Source organism: Sitophilus oryzae, unplaced genomic scaffold, assembly GCF_002938485.1.
Source record: "Sitophilus oryzae breed Bouriz unplaced genomic scaffold, Soryzae_2.0 scaffold_381_pilon_pilon, whole genome shotgun sequence".
Classification (NCBI taxonomy): domain Eukaryota; kingdom Metazoa; phylum Arthropoda; class Insecta; order Coleoptera; family Curculionidae; genus Sitophilus; species Sitophilus oryzae.
In genome coordinates, this window is record NW_022146953.1 from 2750098 (window position 1) to 2768700 (window position 18603).

General features: G+C 33.6%; 1 protein-coding gene across 3 annotated transcripts in view; it reads left to right on the forward strand.

The window, feature by feature from the left end:
• Positions 1-18603, forward strand: part of LOC115885312 (homeobox protein homothorax) — a 394897-nt gene that overhangs the window by 235216 nt on the left and 141078 nt on the right. For all 3 annotated transcript variants that reach the window (XM_030904184.1, XM_030904187.1, XM_030904186.1), the window contains one exon: positions 7151-7159. In XM_030904184.1, the coding sequence (XP_030760044.1) occupies positions 7151-7159 (9 nt within the window). The remainder of the gene's footprint in view (positions 1-7150; positions 7160-18603) is intronic.

An 18603-nucleotide genomic window follows, 5' to 3' on the forward strand; every position in this document is an offset into this window, starting at 1 on the left:
CTTTTTATTGTTCGTTTCGAATTCGAATTACGCACGTCCTCGGTGTTCTGTTACTTTTATTAGGTTTTGCGTCGATAACCGCATCGGACGCCAATGGGCTGGAAAATTCGATTTTCGGAAAAATCTGCATAATGGCCAGAGGCGTCCCTGACCAGCAAAACGAATTAAAAATCCATAGGGATACTTTTTTTCGATTTATTTAATGTAATGCCAAAAAAGCGTTTACTAATAAATGTACTTTTATTTTAATTTAAAGTGTCTATTATGATGATGATAATATAAAAAAATCGGCGCCGGGAGGCACGTATTGGTTGGCAGGTCTTTTAGTTTCAAAGTAAAGGAATTTTTCCAATTTTTTTTTATCTTAAAAACTGCGACTTTGACTGATTTTGATGTTATTACAAATTTTGTTGCAAATATTATTCCTAATCTTAAATTAAAAACCGCGTTTCGCTAGCTACTGTAATTTTGGAGCTACGATTTTTTAAAATTTTTAACCCCCTCCCATACCCCCTTACTAACCCCCCACCCCCACCAAAAACTAATGGCCAGATTCTCGGGTGCCACAGTATTTTTGTGCCAAATTTGGTTAAAATCGGGTTAGCGGTTTTTGAGTTATCGTGTTACAGACGGACAGACCGACAGACACCATGAAAATATTTTATATTTAGGTCATTTATAACCCAAATAACTCATTTTGAGTGAAATAAAAAAGCCCATTAAAATTTACGTCTATGAGGTATCGCATTTCTTACCCTGGACAAAATGTGCGTCTTATAGCCATACAACCTCCTGCCAAAAATGAAAAAGATCGCCCAACAAACAATCAAGATATTGGCTAGTATCCATCTTAAGTGGGACACGCTGTATATGTTTATGGGTATTCCATTCAACTTTGAACGTAGAAAAAAAAACACTGAACAAACACCGGCAACGTTGCCTTTCCAGACCGTTCCAGACGTTCCCGTCCGTTATCGGGCCCGTGCTCCTCCGGGACTCCTGATAAAAACAAATGACTGCCGCCGGGGACGCTGGGGAGCATCGGTTTCGTCGCCTTTACTTATTCATTTCGAGAAACAAACTTTTAAATTATGTAATTTAACGGGACGGCAGCAAAGGGGGAACAGGGGGATGAATGGGGAAAAGGACAAAGCATTTCTTTTATTTCCAGTTGGAGACGCTGAGGAAAAAGCGGGCGAAGATGATAACTCAGAGCAATAAAGAGAAAGTTATGTCGTTTATGCAGGCACAGGCGGTGATAATTACATGGTAACTTTGCTATTTTTGAAGGAAATAATATATAATTAAAATAGAAATAGTATATAAAGTCTTTTAATAGTCTCAAACATTATGCGTGTGAGCGGCTAAGGAATGCAAGGGATTTTTGAAAGATTTGTTCCGTTGAGGTTGCTGGGGTTTGCGGATCATATATGATCCCTCACTCGGAGGCCTTGGGCCCATTGCGATACCCCTGTATTGTTTTACCAAACCTTCCTCTCATTCTTTCTTTGCGTTTGGTTTGGTTTGGTTTGGACAATCTACACATTGTCAATTCCATCAGCTTTAGATGCCTATTTAGGTTACATAACCTTATAGTAGACCTACCACAGCTTTGACTGTTTTTCTGCCTTTTGCTTATCAGATCTGCCGTGAATTTTGGCCAATGTTCTACTATGAAGTTTTTCCCCTACATTTGTCCTGGTGAATTTCCTCATTTGTCCATTTCATCTGCCTTTTCGTCAGTATTATCCCTGATTATTTTCCAGTTCTTGTCACAACATCAACATTAGTAACTCTGTATGGTTAAAATACCTTACGTCTAAGAAGACTACCAAATATTGCCTAAATATCTAAGTACATATCTGTGTATGGAAGCTCATTGATTTATATGAGCTGTATCTCTGTATGGTAGCTCACATTAATTTGTATCAGTACGAATTTGGTAATTTTTTAAACTTTTGTGCAAAGCAGTACGGTGTAGAGTACTTACCCCTATAATTTTTACTCTGAGGTTCTTCTTCTGGAGTGCGGAAAAAGGGAGTCGTGAAACAAGGGGGGGGGTTGGCGGGGGGAGTCAAAGAAGGGAAAAATACAACGAATCGGCAACTTTAATTAAGATATTGGACACGGGGCGACTACGCCGCCGTTCTTTTGTTTCGCGCAGGGCCATCAATCAAGGCCCTCTGCGACTCGCTATCGCTAATGAACAGCGATAAGGGCGGCACCGCGGTCGCCCTCGCTCTGTCTGTCTTATCTTTGTCGCTCTTTGCTGTTTTTTTGAAAGGGAAAACGGCAGATAGCAGGACGAGTAGCAATGCAATGGTGGCGCTTGAAGGTTTTTCGATAGGGATACTGCACAAATGAAACAGCAAGGGATATTTTTTTCATATACTTATTTGAGAATAGTAATTATTTTAAATGGCTGGTAGATATCTTCGAACGACATGGACGTTAGGCATCGGATAACTTCGCAAGACGTTCTAAAATATATAGGGTGATTCATGGCAATGGTACGTTAGACAGAATAGACAGAATATACACAGATGCATGAGCAATACATTTATTTTTATTACATTGTATTAAAAAAGTGTATAATAGTTATTTTTCACGACCGAAAATATGAATGAATGAATTAATTTCGGAAGACGAGAATGCAATTTTATCGTCGTGTATAAAACAATATTTTTTCCATAGCGAGTTACGTTTTAAAAAATATTCAGAAATTATTATTTCAAGGAATTTATTACGAGTAGAAAAAATATTGTGCTGGGTTGGCGTTGGTTTCTATGTAATTTGACAAATAAATAAAGCTGTCTCTTTAGTTGTCAGTTTTGAGTCAATATTTTTAATTCTCTTTCGTGTCGATTGCTGATTGAATTGGAGCCAGAAATGGCTCAAAACGAAATAAGTAAATTACCAACAGATATTCAGGATGAGGTGACAAACTCCATATCCAAACTACTTCCATTTAAATCCCGAATAACTTATGAAAAGGAATACAAAAATTTTCCTTACATATTTCGGGTAATGTCAATTGCACCATAAAAATTTGCATGAATACAAATAATAATGATGATTCTTTGTAATTTGAATATAGTTAAAATACAGGATTGCAGAATAAAGTTTTTAACGTATCCTAGCTGTTATAAAAATTCCATCGCCGGTTCTCCAAAAACCTCTAATGTACCATAGCCCTGATGTGGCACTCTGTATTCTATTCTTACTCCTTACCGATGTGTTGTAATTCTATCCTACACCACTGATGATATAGAGACATCGAAAGACCAAGAAAAGAAAGAAAACAAGACAGAAGAAGAAGAAAAAGCCAGAAGAAAAGAGGGAGAGGATTTCTTTTCTTTCTCCCACCGCTCTCCGATAATGATAAGAACGCGGACGTTGCAAACGAGCAGTTTTTAATTAAAAATTTAAATGAATTTCGGGGGCGACGCCGATGTTCTTGCGTCGTAAGTCGTTAAGCGGGACCTAACATGCGTAAAACGGCATTAGCCCTAATTTAGTGCGCGCCGACTCTGTCTTAATTACTGGGCGAAATGAAATTTGCCCGCTTTTTATCGCCACTCCTGCCTAATTTGTGCCCAATAAAAAACGTTTATTTTCTTAAGCAAAACCCGTATAATCGTAAATTATTGCAATTAAGAAAATACACGGAAAACGGTCGCATTTTGATTTCTGCTTTGCGCTATTTTGTAGCTGGGATATCAGTAAAAAAAATTATAGAGAAGTATTAATTTTTGCGACGTGATTGACAATTTAATACTTTTGATTTAAAAATATGGTAAAGGCTTCTTGTTATAAAATAAATCTGTTATAACCAAACTTAGCATTTATTCAATAAAACAAAATAAAAACAATTATTATTATTAAAAAAATTGTAAAAACAAAACCAATAAACAAACAAAGCAAGTCAAACTGGCTTTTTTGACTTGGAATAAAAAAGTTTTGTACTAATTTCTGCGAAGGGCATATCTTTTTCATCTTCAATCTCCGAGTATTGTATCTCCGTTTCCAAGTCACTCACTTCAACTCCCTTGACACTGTTCGTCTCTGGAAAGCTACAGCCTGAGAGTGTATCCAATTCCATTTCCTCCTCCTCTAACGTGGCATTATCCAACTCCCCTCCATCCAAAAATTAAAAATTAACAACAAAAAACATTAGAAATTGTCAATATATACCTACCCTTTTTTGATTCGTGAAGATGTCAAATTATTGCCCTCTTCATCTAGCTCCAGAAACCTGAAATTGTGTTCTACGGCAAGCAGCTTCTCCACAGTTTCGTGAGAAAGTTTATTTCTATCCTTGGTATGTATGCGAGATTGACAGGAAAACTCCCGTTCAACAGATGCACATGATGATGAAACCGACAATATTCTAACAGCTATTGTTGCAAGATCTGGAACCTCTGAAAAATGCTGGAACATTTTCTACCACGTGACTGGATTGGACGTGTTCTTGGCATCCCAGTATAGACAGGGTTTAAAACGGTCTTCTTTTTGTATATATTTAAAGTATGAAGAAAATATATTTGAACGTAATGCTTCATTTTCTTAAAATCTGTATGCTTTTATATAAAATTCTAAATTCGAAATTGTACCCGACCCCTGAGAGCGACCCGAACAATCCAGTCTTTAAGAATCTTTAAATATTTTTATAACGATAAGTCCAAAACATTTTCTCAACCACCTGTCTGTCAATGTTCAACCCCCACACCTTTCCCCAACGTGCCGGAATAATAAAAATTTTCTGTGAAATTTCCTTCTGAGGGATGGAGGCGCCACGGGTGGCGCTTTTCCGCAACATTTGAGTCGGGGAAATGGAAGCATCCTTAACAGGATCCAGAGTTTTCCCGAGTTTAACTTATTTTATTGCATCAAAAGAACGAAGAAAAGGATGGGAAGCAGGGAGACGGAGATAATATTATATTAATATATCAGAGCGGAGGACGTTGAATATTTATTGAAAGAAGAATTTAAATATGTTTATTATTTATTTGGAAGATTTCGTAATCCAAAAAATGTGAATTTATGTTAAATATACTAAATTTTAGAATATTGGAATGAGGTGGCTTAAGTAAATATGATCTAGGGTCTAAATCCCATTACGATTTCTCCATATAAGTATGATTGGCTACTGACTATTCCTTTGGAAAACGTTCGATGGTTTCCGCTGCTGCCCCCCAACGAAGAAAACCTTTAGAGAAGGAGCCTCTTTATGACCTAGAACAAATTACGTAACTCCCGCCAATTAGCCATTAGCCTTTGCCGCGTATAATTTGCTCGCCGGCCGGACTCGGCGTTATATCGTTTGTTTTAATGATCTTGGAAAGGATGGAAAAAGTGCGTGCCCGCGTTTTACGGCCGCGCCACGCCCACATTCGGCACAGCTCATTTGTTTTTTGCGACGCGGCCGCCGCCATGCCAAGGGTTGCTACCTTCTTAATTACCTTTCCTCCCATAAATGCCTCGGAACGATTTTTTCGCCTTTCTTTATTTGAAATGTAATTACTTTTGCAGCGCACTTAATATGGTTTGTACGATTTTTAATGCATAGATAAGTAAAGGTTGATTCTCACTATACCTTTCAGCTCCCTTCCGTTTCCCTTCCGTTCCACATCCTTTTCTTCCAAACATTTTTTATTTTGCGGACGGACTGAAGCGTATCGGAAACAGCGTTGTCAAATTCTTACACTGAAAAAAAGGATCTCTCAATCGAAATGAATATGACTTTGACCTAAAAGATTGGCGCTTTTCAATAGGGCCAAGAACGACGTTTCTTTACCCAAAGCATTAACTATCTTTTCATAAGCTTTAAAAAATTACTTCAGGGAATAGAATAGGTAAACTATCTGTCCAAAGCATTTCACTCTTGACCCAAAATGAATATGCAAAGAAGTTCTTGCTACAAGAACAATAGTCTCTTTGATTCATGCAAAAATTCTTGATTGAAAAGGGACATTTCTTGATTAAAGAGACACTTTTCTTAAACCAATAGCGAATAATATTGACTCATCTAAAATTTATTTTGATCTAAGAGAAGTCTATACATCATATACAGGCATATTACGAGGTATATTATTATCTGATAAATTTAGGTTTTCCTGGTCTTTAGTTACTACAAAGTAGTATGTAAAGTGATATTATTTTTCTCGATAGTAGTTATTTCTGCTTCTTCACTCCTTGGTGTTACCTCAGGATTAATCAAAGTAATGCAAATAAACTATTAAAATTATAAGCTTTGGTCACATTTTGAATTTTTTGACTTGAAATTCTAAAATTTTTGTAATTATTTGTAGGTGCATTATGTAAATGTCTCTTACCTTCAAATATGTATAGAAAATAAATGCTCTAATTTCCATTTTTTGAGAAACTCCTTTAAAGAATCCATATATCCTAAAATTTGTCCATAAAAAATGACAAATGCATGTTAATAACGATCACTAATTTATTATACGATATGCGTTTAAAAAGCAAATTATGCTAAATTCCAAGTGGAAAATTCCAAGCAACAAAACGCGTGCGTACTATGATGTGCGACCTATGAAATGCGACGTACGACTGATCGGACTGCCGTCTGATTCTATACCGTCCTTCGTCATCGTCTTTGCGTGTCGTTATTATTTTCCATCAAAAGAGTATTTAGCTATTGGAAAAATGGCCATGTTTCTTAAATGTAGTACTTCCTAGCGTATTTTTCTTATTATCTTAAAACAAAGTAACTTCCACTTGGTTGAATGAAACTAGATTCAAGAGAAATTTTCGAATTTTTCAAGAGAACCAGTTTTCTTGAGTTAAGAGAGTTTTTCTTCAGGCAAAATATTTTCTTTTACGCTAAAATAAATTCTCTTGCCACTAAATTTTTTTTTCAAGAACGATGACGACTTTAGTTCAAGTCTGTCTTTTTTATCAGTGTACATTTGTACCAGCTCTGTTAAAATTTTGGTTATATTTTACAATTAATTAAATCTATTACCTTTTTCAAAAGATACAAATTTTTATTTGTAGATAACATTCAAATGTTATTACATACCAAACCACATTCAAATTCTCTGGTTTGTTTAAAAAACGGCTTTACTATACAAAATCACTTGTATGAAATATATGTATACTAAATATTCGTTTTTCTTTGTTTCAGATGCCATGGGTAAGTGGTCTACGTCGGCCAGACATCCGCAGATGTCGTTTTATCGATACTGACGCCCTCTGTCAGGTAAATTGTTCCTAATCGTCTAGCTTGTCTAAATAGTTTGATAAATGACTTAAGAAACCGATAATCGACTTATTTTTGTTCGCTTCTTACTGTTAGTTATGCTAATTTAGATGAAATAAGGTTAGATTCTTAAATATCAACTAAAATTTAGTTTTTTTTGTATTGTTACTACTGAACGAAGATTTGTATTAAATAAAAAATGTTTTTGTTTCAATCTTTATTTTGTTTTTATTTCTAGTATGGTATATTATATTTTTATTCTTTTCTTTCCAGATTTTTGTTGAATGCTAGTTTGTTATTTATTCGATTTTCTTATTGTACAAAATATTAAAAAAAAATATTTATAAATTTTCAAAATCGACAAAGATCCATACGAATAGATAATAATAGTAAGTAACAGAAAATAGAAGAATATACAGGGTGGATCAAATACCCTTTTGTAAAGAAGATAGACGAAAACTAATATCGGTGTCTGGACCTCAATTTTTATCAAAAACATGTTGGTGAAAACTGCTAATCGATATCTGTTACCTTTTCGAGATTACGGGGTGTTTTTCAAAAATGTGCATTTTTAACAAATCGCTGTAACTTTTTTGCTATGGAAAATTTTGTATTTTTATGAAAACATTTCCAAAGCACCTTTTTACGTAGAATTTAATGGTTTAAGTATTTTTTTTTAATTAATAATTTAAGAGTTATCAACAGAACAATTATTTTTTTATTCGGAATACCCTGTATACTTTTATTTAGCTGAAAAGAACTTAACATTACCTTTCCAAAAAAATAAGACACTTGATATTTTGTTATAGTCCTCCTCGAAAAACAGAATTTTTAAAAGTTCGTCACTTTTAACTAGTATAGGCTTTGGACCCCTTATTGATGATCTGTACCTAATGAAATCATATTTTTCAAACAAGACGAGGCTCCTAGACGCCTAGAACGCTGAAGTTATCAGCAAGTTTTTGCAGCCAATTTCGAGAATAACTGAATAGCTAACCAAAATCCCAGCCCTTTCTTGTATATTGAACGGCTAGAGTATATACAGGGTGGTCCGAGCTGTATTCCGGAAACTTCGGCAGCATATTCTGCAGATAAAAATAAGTAAAAAACTTCGTATAAATGTATGTCTTAAATTGCTTAGTTTCGGAGATACAGGGTGTAGAAGTTTCATTTTTATTTTGACTTTTTTCAAATCATTTCTATAAACAAAGTAACGTCAATATTTGGATGAAAATTGGTGTCTGGGAGTTTTTTGACATGATAAATTTGATTTTGATGTCAATATGACTCCTATTTGTAGGGGGCGCCACCTACATGTGTTTTAACTATTTTGAAGCGTAATAAGTGTTCGTCCGTACCTGTATAAAACTACTGAGTGAAAAAATATACATTTCCGTTACTTTTTACGTAAAAAATGTCTCTTGGTAAAAATCGCTACGAGCAACCGTTCTCAAAATATTTAGAATGTAAATAGTCAATACATGTCATTATTGGCAAAAAATAAACAAGTTGAGTAGATAGTTATTTGACTGAAATAATAAATTCGGGCAATTTTTATTTTTTTAAATTAATCCTAAATATTTCTACGAAAAAAATGACGACAAAACAGTTTCTGTTGAGATTTTGGCACAAAAACACTAATAACTATTTAGTCAACATGCTTAATTTATGTCAATGAAGACAGGTATTGATAATTTCGATTCGAAATATCTCGAGAACCATTACTAGTAGCGATTTTTCCTAAGAGACCTTTTTTACGTAAAAAATGTCATAAATGTATATTTTTTTACCCAGTAGTTTTATACAGGTACGGACGAAAAGTTATTACTCTTCAAAACAGTTAAAACACATGTAGGTGGCGCCCCCTACAAATGAAAGTCATATTGACATCAAAATCAAATTTCTCATGTCAAAAAACTCCCAGACACCTACTTTCATTCAAATATTGACGTTACTTCAGAAATGAATTGGAAAAAATCGAAATAAAAATGAAACTTCTACACCCTGTATCTCCGAAACTAAGCATTTTCGGACATACATTTATACGAACTTTTTACTTATTTATATCTGCAGAATATGCTGCCATAGTTTCCGGAATACTGTTCGGACCACCCTGTATAGCTGTACCTTGCTACTCCCAAGGGGTGTAAACGCTGTACACGGGAGATTATTTTTATTAAAAGTAAAGAAAGAAAATTGACTATTCCATTCCAGTTAATACTAATGAATAAATAAAACACACAGGGGCCAAAAAAAATCCAAAAATCTGCACAATTTTCACAGCTGTATTTACGTACATTATTCTATCCCGGATCGATAATAGAAAAAAAAGACCCCACCATAACAGCCTTTTCGACAAGTGACCGTTAGGAAAATTAGATTAATGCCACTACCAGCGTCCATAGAGCCCTGTGCCGAGCGCTAATGCCCTCCATATATCACCGATCGCATCGATGGGACATCGCTTAATTGTGATATACGGTAGATATCGTTGCTTTCCCCCCTCGTGTTCCCCCCTGCGTTTGACCATTTTCTCCACCCTCTAGCCGGTGGAGATATTAACGTTCATTTACATGCGGGACCGGAGAGTCGCGTTTTGAAAAATCGTCGATGTTCGGGCGCGATTTCGTCGAACGTCGGGTCGACATCGTTATCGTGTCGGCAGGTGTCGTACGTCATTATTACGTCATTCGTGCAGGTTTTCACTTGATTGTGTGTTAACAAGGTTTTTTTGGTCAGAAAAACAGGGTTTGTTATTGTATTTTCAAGGTTAGATGGTGATTTTTTAGAATACCGAATTTCAAAGTTTCAAGGTAAATTAATTTTCTCATTATAATTTACCCTAAAATTAATAATAACATTACTATTCTCTTCTTCGATTCGATTTTTTTAATTTTTAATTTGTATATGCTATATCGAGTTTAATAAATTATTATTAGTTTATTGCACTTGTTTTTTATTAATAATTCCTAATGGAAAAATTTACTATGCTCGTAAGTAAGTCGGCACTATTAGTAATTTTGTTACCTTTGTAGCTAAGGGCTTGTTCAAATGGAAATCTATTTATAGTAGTTGGCTGGGAAATGGCTATCAATGACCTTTCATATCAATGACAGCGATCTTCATCATCGATTATACGGTGTAACAAGAGTTACTAATAGTGTCGACTTTTAAATGTACATATAACTAAATAGGTTATGAAATTATTTCATTGTATTAATGATAACGGTTCATTAATACAATGAAATAAATTTCATTGTATTAATGATACGATTCATTAATACAATGAAATGATTTCATTGTATTAATGAAATCTGTTCATTGTACCAATGAATGTGTTCTTCAAATTAATGAACACTGTTCATTGATTTAATGAACTTAAAGTTCATAGAGTTAATAAATTACTTTTCATTGTGCCAATGAAATCGTTCATCGGCTCAAAATTAATGATTTAATTCATTATATTAATGAACTTTTTCATTATCTTTTGGTTCAGTGATGAAACATTGGGAGTAGCAAGGTACCTACAGCTTTTCATGCTAGAGTCGTTCGGTTTACAAGGAAAGTAATGTGGCAACACTACGCTTCAACCACCTATTGTTATATTAAAAATTCAAATTTATCAAATTTTTAGATTAATATACCAAGTTTATAAAAAAACTAATGAATAAAAATTCCTGTTTTCTAACTATAGCCGAACATTCCCAACCGGCATATTATTATAATAGCCATCGATGACGTACGGCGGGTTGTATTATTTATTTTCGAGCGGTGTTTTTATCGTTGTTTCGCTATGGCCTGTTCAATTAACACATTAGAGAGCGAACATAACCGATTAAGCTTTGACCGGTTTATTGCCCCAAGTTATGACAAAACTACGCCATTTAGATAAGAAGCGACGGGACTTGTAGCATTTAATGCGTTTAACGACATTTTGACTTGCTAATTTTCGCATATTTATGTACCGACGCGGAATTCTATGCCTGTTTTTTTTCGTAGACCTTTGTCGTGCAAATTATGTTAAACTGTGTTTTTTATATGACAGAATTTATTGTTTTCCAATACTCTATAATATACCGAAGATAAGAAAACGAGATTTGGTATGTTAGCATATGACATAAGTTAGGATTGATTGACATTATCCAAATGTTTTTGGTCACTTCCTGTTTCACCGGAAACGACTACAACTTTTGATTCTTAAATGGTACCCTCGGTATATTTCTACTTTATTCGATACAAAATGACACTCTGAATAGAATGATATATCATATGTGAACTTTTGACATCTTCACTTAAAAAAATCATATTGTAAATTTCAATCTAGAGTGCCATGGCTGTGTTAAAAACACTAACTTTTCAATCAAGGAACCTTGGAAAAATTGATTTGATACCCAAATCGTATTTTTAGTCATATGTCAATTTTTTCAAATGGAACAAGGGTGGTTCATTAGCCTATTTGGAAAATGCATTTTTTTGTGAATAATTTGGTACCACACACTTGGTATTTCGGGTCAAATTTTCCTTACATTTATGGCCATAGTATTCTAAATTGAAATTTAAAATGCTATTTTTTAACTGAAAATATCAAAAGTTGACACATTATATGTCATTCTATTTAGAAAATATCATTTTCTATCAAATAAAGTGAAAAAATACCGAAAACAATTGAATACATCAATGAATCCTAATTTATGTCTTAGTATTTGACATACCAAATCTGAAAAAAATAATTAAAAAAGTTATAGGGGTGAGCCACTTTCGATATACCGTGCTGGCAACTGTTACTTTTGGGTCGGAATTTACATGTGTGGATGTAAATCGCATAGGGATCTTATTAAGTCGGAGTGAGAGAAATGCGACCGACCGACGCGACGCGCGACGGTGTGCTGTTGCGGCGTTGCCGATACACCTTTCCCTATCAAGTAAACTAAAATCACGATCGCAAACCGCTTATTTTTAAAAGACTTTTTTTTCAAGAGATAACTAGATAAAATCATTAGACATGCTTTTGAGCATCTGAAATGGAATTATAAGGATATCGTTAAGGTGTCATTTTTTTATAACGAGAAAACGTCAGTAATCGCGATAATTAAAAAACTCAACTTTTTAACACATAACAGGCCATAACTCAAGAACCACTTTAGATATTGAAACTTTTTTTTATTATCAAGATCGGATATTTTACAATATGTATAAGGTTGTTTTTTCCATTTAAAAATTGTAAACAATCCGTCCATTTACTTTTAGAGCATAGCAATTTTCAGCAATCGTGTAATTTTTTTATTAATAAAGATTTTCACATACTGTCTACAAAGAAAATACAGCAGAAATATTAACAAAGTTCTTGAAAAAACTACAATCTATTATTTCTAATAGATTTCGAGATATCGATTTTTGAATTCAGAGTTCTAATAGCGCGACCACTATCGAACACTCACTCAATTCCACTTATTTTTACCAAAAATGCAAATGTTATATAGATAGATTATATAGATACACTAGTAACCCAGAACGTTCTAATAATAAAATAAAAGAACACGAAATATTTAGTCAGTCACTCACACACCCAACCCATGAAAAAGAAATTGATAAAATTACTTTTGCGGATTCCCACGAAACACCCGTCGTTTTCCACCCCTCCTGCAGGCGCAGGAGCTTCCTAGCAGGACCCCAGCGCGGCAGGATATACGATAACGTGTTAGCCTTGCTGCCATCCTCCTGGCACGCGGGTTGCATAGCGATGTGTGGACCAGGGATCACGTAATCTATTTGTGTTGCAGGAAGACTTGGGAAGGAGGGGGGATAATACCGGTAGGGGTAAAGAGGGAGGGGGGACGTGTCCTGCAACCCAATGTACACCGCAAAAACTAGATTAATAACTGCGACTTTGCGGGAACGTGCCCGGGAATGTCGGGGACGAATTGGAATGCCCTGACCGTGCCAGATAATTTTCTGGATGTGATTGAATTCCTGCTGTAACACGGTTGATGGATATCTGCGGGTCCTGTATGACATTGGGGTTTAAAGGGATTAGTATTTTTGTGGTTCTGTTGAAAATAAGTATTATAAGTACTATACTAAAGAAAGGTTACGTCAATTACATATAATATGTAAAGGGTGTTTTTTAGAGTGTGAATCTTTACTTCTTTACTCTTTTTTTTTTCTTTCTCTTACATTAACAGCGAGGATAGGTTAAAATTTTTATTTCTTCTCGCACGTTTTTTAATTGCTTCCATTTTTGGAAATGTTTGTATTTCTTTTCGTAAGTTATTCGGGATTTAAATGGAAGTAGTTTGGATATGGCGTTTGTCGCCTCAGCCTGAATATCCGTTGGTAATTTACTTATTTCGTTTTGAGCCATTTCTGACTCCAATTCAATCAGCAATCGACAGGAAAGAGAATTAAAAAATATTGACTCAAAACTGACAACTAAAGAGACAGCTTTATTTATTTGTCAAATTATATAAAAAAAAAACAACGCCAACCCAGCACAATATTTTTTCTACTCGTAATAAATTCCTTGAAATAATAATTTCTGAATATTTTTTAAAACGTAACTCGCTATGGAAAAAAATATTGTTTTATACACGACGATAAAATTGCATTATCGTCTCCCGAAAATAATTATTAATCTTTTCAGTCACGATAAAATACCATTTTATCGTCTTGTATAAAAAATAACTGTTAAACAATTTCAAACATTCGAAATAATATAAAAATATTTAAAAGTAATACCTTGTAAGTAATAATATATCGGGAAACTACGTTACACTCGTTAAATTTGACACCTTATGTCAGTTTAATAATACCTATATTTTCGTACTTTTGTGCTTAGGCGTCAAAGTGCTTTACTTTTGTGCCTAGGCGATAAAATTACTTTTTTATATTATCAATCACGTCGTAAAAATTAATATTGTTTGAGGTTTTCAAAAAAAGATTTTTTTTAGAAAAATATACAAGCCAAAAATATTTTGCGTCAATATCAATTTATTACAATAATTCTAAGTACTAATAATTGTAAAACTAATAACACACATTCTTCAATTCATAAAAATAATAAATTTTGCTATAGATGATCTCAGCGATTACGATAATATTATGAATTTAACACTAAACCAAACTTATTTTAGTAGGTACTCACTATCTTAATATACAGCTGAGTCATATCGAAAATATATTGTCTCAAAGCTAAATATAAAACTTAATCTTATCTGGATTTTTTTCCGTTATTACTCGAGGAAAATTTAGCAAAAATACAGATTCTGGAATTAGATAAAGTGGAAACTGCGCAAATTAGTATAGTCTGTCCAACGAGAAGATCCTTGACAGTGATAGATGTGTCTGTCATTTTAATTTCAAAGTAGTTTATTTTATTTTACAAAGAAATAAGTTGGTACAACTGGAACGCGTAGATATATTGAAAATTTGATTGACAAGATGACAAGTGATTACTTCAAAATTGTATAAAACTGAAAAAATGTAATCGAGTTATTTTATTTAATAAAAACGGTATGTGTTAATACAAAACAAACAAGAACAAGGCACTACATACCAAAAAAATATAAAAAATAACTATTATTTACTTTCAAGCTTTATGAAACTACCCGCATTTATGATTATATTTATCAATATAACTTATGTACAAATACAAATTTGTAATATTCCACAGGTATAAATAAAACAACATAGGTAAATACAACAACTATTTTATTAATAATAACACCTACCAAATTTTATACCTTAAAGGTGGATTAATTACCTTTAATCTTAATTTTTTTAAACCAGTACCTTTTGACATTATTTTTCTGCACCAGTACTAAAATCCATTATTTACCTATCGTGTGATGTCGATATTTTACAGCTACTCCAGTTTTTAGTATGTGTTTAGTTTGATCCTTATATACGAAATGCACTTATCTACGACGAAATGGTATACAAACTTTATCGATGGCAACTTCATTGGTGTATAAGACTTTCTGCCTGGGCAGCGTGTATTAACCATAAACTGTGCTCTGGGCCTACAGTTAATTTTCACTCGATTTTTCCTCCACTTGACTTCAAAAGACACAAAACACACGTAATAATACGAATCAAAATGCATCATCTTTCAAAATGCAGGGTATTTAACAAAAGTTGACACAAAATTATAACCAATAATTTGGCAAGACTTTGACAAGCGTCAAAAATGACAAAAATCTAAAGGCGAGTTCATACGCATCGGCGTCCGTTTGTCGTTCATCGTTCCGTCAAACCAATAAAATTGAAATACGATCTGTCATTTTTTAAATAAACCAATAAAACTGGTTAAAAACAACAAGACACGATGCATGACGGATTTATATTTAAACCCATCCATAGATAACTTAAAAATTATTAGAAACTTTTTTTAGTAAAATAAATAGATTGGTATGGGACGTCATCTGCTTTTCTTCTGTCATCGTCTGTCGAAATCTTACCTGAGAAAAAAAACAGAGTATAACATATTTTTGAATATAACAAAAATATTATACTATTTTCATATTTTCTGAGAGATACAAACATTTTCCATTATTTTTATAATTATCCACTAAGATAATTTAAAGCAGATAATGAGACAACAAACCAAATTGAAAAAAAAAACAGAAAAACTATTGGGTCAAACAACCCATTGGTTTCGGTCGTTGTTGCCAAATTTTACGACGTTTTGTTTGCATATTGGGACGCTTTTATGGCGTCACAGGTATTTGGTGGCACTGGTTCGAGAAGGGACCCAAAAGAAAGGAAAAAAATCGCACAGCCTCGAGCACCAACTAATTTTAATGGTGTCATTGGTCTCCCTCTTCAAATAACAACATTTAAAAGGATTTTTTTTCCATAGCAACTGTTAAAATTGCCTTATATGTATCAAAAATAGTAGATAAAATAGTACTTTAACCACAAGGGTAGATTAAATGATACTTTAACAGCGAGGATAGGTTAAAAATTTATTTAATTGCTTCCATTTTTTCCAAAATTTTTGTATTCCTTTTCATAAGTTATTCGGGATTTAAATGGAAGTAGTTTGGATATGGCGTTTGTCGCCTCAGCCTGAGTATCACAATCACAATCATTTTTCTCTATCACAATCATTTTTCTTAATACCTACCGACAAACAAGAAGTCTTAACACTATTCAAATTTTAAAAAATAAAAATGACGAAATCCCCATATCGTTTTTAAAAAAAATGGCAGATATTATATCAGAACCTTTGGCGCACATTATTAATGCATGTTTTGTTTCGGGGGTTTTTCCGACTAAATTGAAAAACGCTTATATTAGACCTATTTTTAAAAAAAGTGAAAAAGATGAAATGAAAAACTAGACCCATATCTCTGTTAACTGGTATTATTAAAGTTTTTGAATATGTTATACGTATTAGGCTAACAAATTTCTTAGAGAGGAATGCAGTATTATCTGATCAGCAGTATGGTTTCAGGAAGGGAATGTCGACAATTCAGGGCTTGTATCAAGCGCTCTCTTTTGCCATTGACTCGCTTAACAATAAGAATCAGACACTTGTAATGTGCCTAGACCTTTCCAGAGCTTTCGACAGTGTAGATCACAATATTTTGCTGAATAGGTTGAATGGGTATGGTATTCGAGGAGGGGCTTTTGGGCGAACACAACAGGTTATTGACTTTGATTTGAATGGCAGAAAAATAGTTTCTAACAAGGTAATCATTGAAAAGGCGGTACCGCAAGGTTCAATATTATATTGGGTCCACTTCTTTATATACTGTATACAAATAAGGTGCCCCACATTATTCAGAAACAAACAGTATTATATGCTGATGATACGACTGTGCTTTTCAGTGCAAGTGATGTCCTTTCACTCTCAACCAGAGTCCCATTGGCTGTGTCCGATTTGTCGAAGTATTTTCACTCTATTGGACTATCTCTCAATATATCCAAGACACAGTGTATGTTATTTAGCAATCGATACTCAATTCCCTTTATCCTCCAGCACGAGCAACAGATCGATAGACGTTTGGATTGGCTTCACCATATTGAAGTACTGGCATCTAAAACTTCTCAGTTCTGCTATGCGCTGAGAGTAATATCGGGGTCCGTGGGGGTCGATGCTGCTATGTCAGCTTACTATGCTTTTATCTATTCCAGATTTAAGTATGGTATTATTTTTTGGGCAACTCCTCGGGGATGGAAGGAATATTGCGAATACAGAAAAAATGCTTACGTAGTATCTTCGGATTGAGTCAGCAGGAAAGCTGCAGGTAGATTTTTGTTGAACATAACGTTCTTACAGTTGTTTCCATGTATATTTTGGAGGCTGTGGTGTTTGTCCTGGAAAACTGGAATTTATTTGGACACCGTGGGCTCGAACATGAATATGATACTAGACACAGATTACAGCTGGTTTCGGATAAATATAATTTCAGCTATCTTCAAAAAAATATAGATTACTCTCTAATAAAAATATTCAATTCCCTTCCGGAAAATTTTACCTTGTCTATGACTAAAAACAAAGTTAAAAAATGCTGAAACATCTTTTTGTGCAGAGGAGCTTTTTATTCCCTCGCGGAATTTCTAAACAGTGATAAGAGCGCCCTGTGTCATATTTAACATCGATTGTATATTGTTGTAAAAACAACCACACCCGTATGTTTTTACTTTTGTTTTGTATCATTTGATCTAAATTTGTTATTTATTGTAAGTATAATTTTGTGTTGTTATCTGTCTATACATACATAGATTTAATTCATTATTATTAGTATTATTTTCATAAAATATTTAATTTTAATATTACTATTTATTTTTGTTCATATAGTTGATTTTTTGTTGAAATATGCAGTTATTTTCTTTTAAAAATTTTTACTGACATTGTTTCCATGCCCTTTTTTGGGTTTCTTTTTGTATTATACAATAAGGAAATAAATAAAGCATTATCTGTCTATCTATATATCTATCTGTTGGTAATTTACTTATTTTGTTATGAGCCATTTCTGGCTACAATTCAATCAGCAATCGACGCGAAAGAGAATTAAAAAATATTGACTCAAAACTGACAACTAAAGAGACAGCTTTATTTATTTGTAAAATTACATAGAAACCAACGCCAACCCAGCACAATATTTTTTTAACTCGTAATAAATTCCTTGAAATAATAATTTCTGAATATTTTTTAAAACGTAATTCGTTATACAGGGTGTTTCAAAACGAATGCGAAAAACTTCAGGGGGTGATTCCTTGTTCAAAATAAAGGGTAGTTTGCTTTATAAACGTTGGGTCAAAAGTCAACCATTAGGGAGATATCGCGGTACAAAGATGGCGGAAAAATAATGTTTTTATTTTTTATCTTGAAAACGAAAAACGATAGACTAATGAAATTTTATGGAAGCATT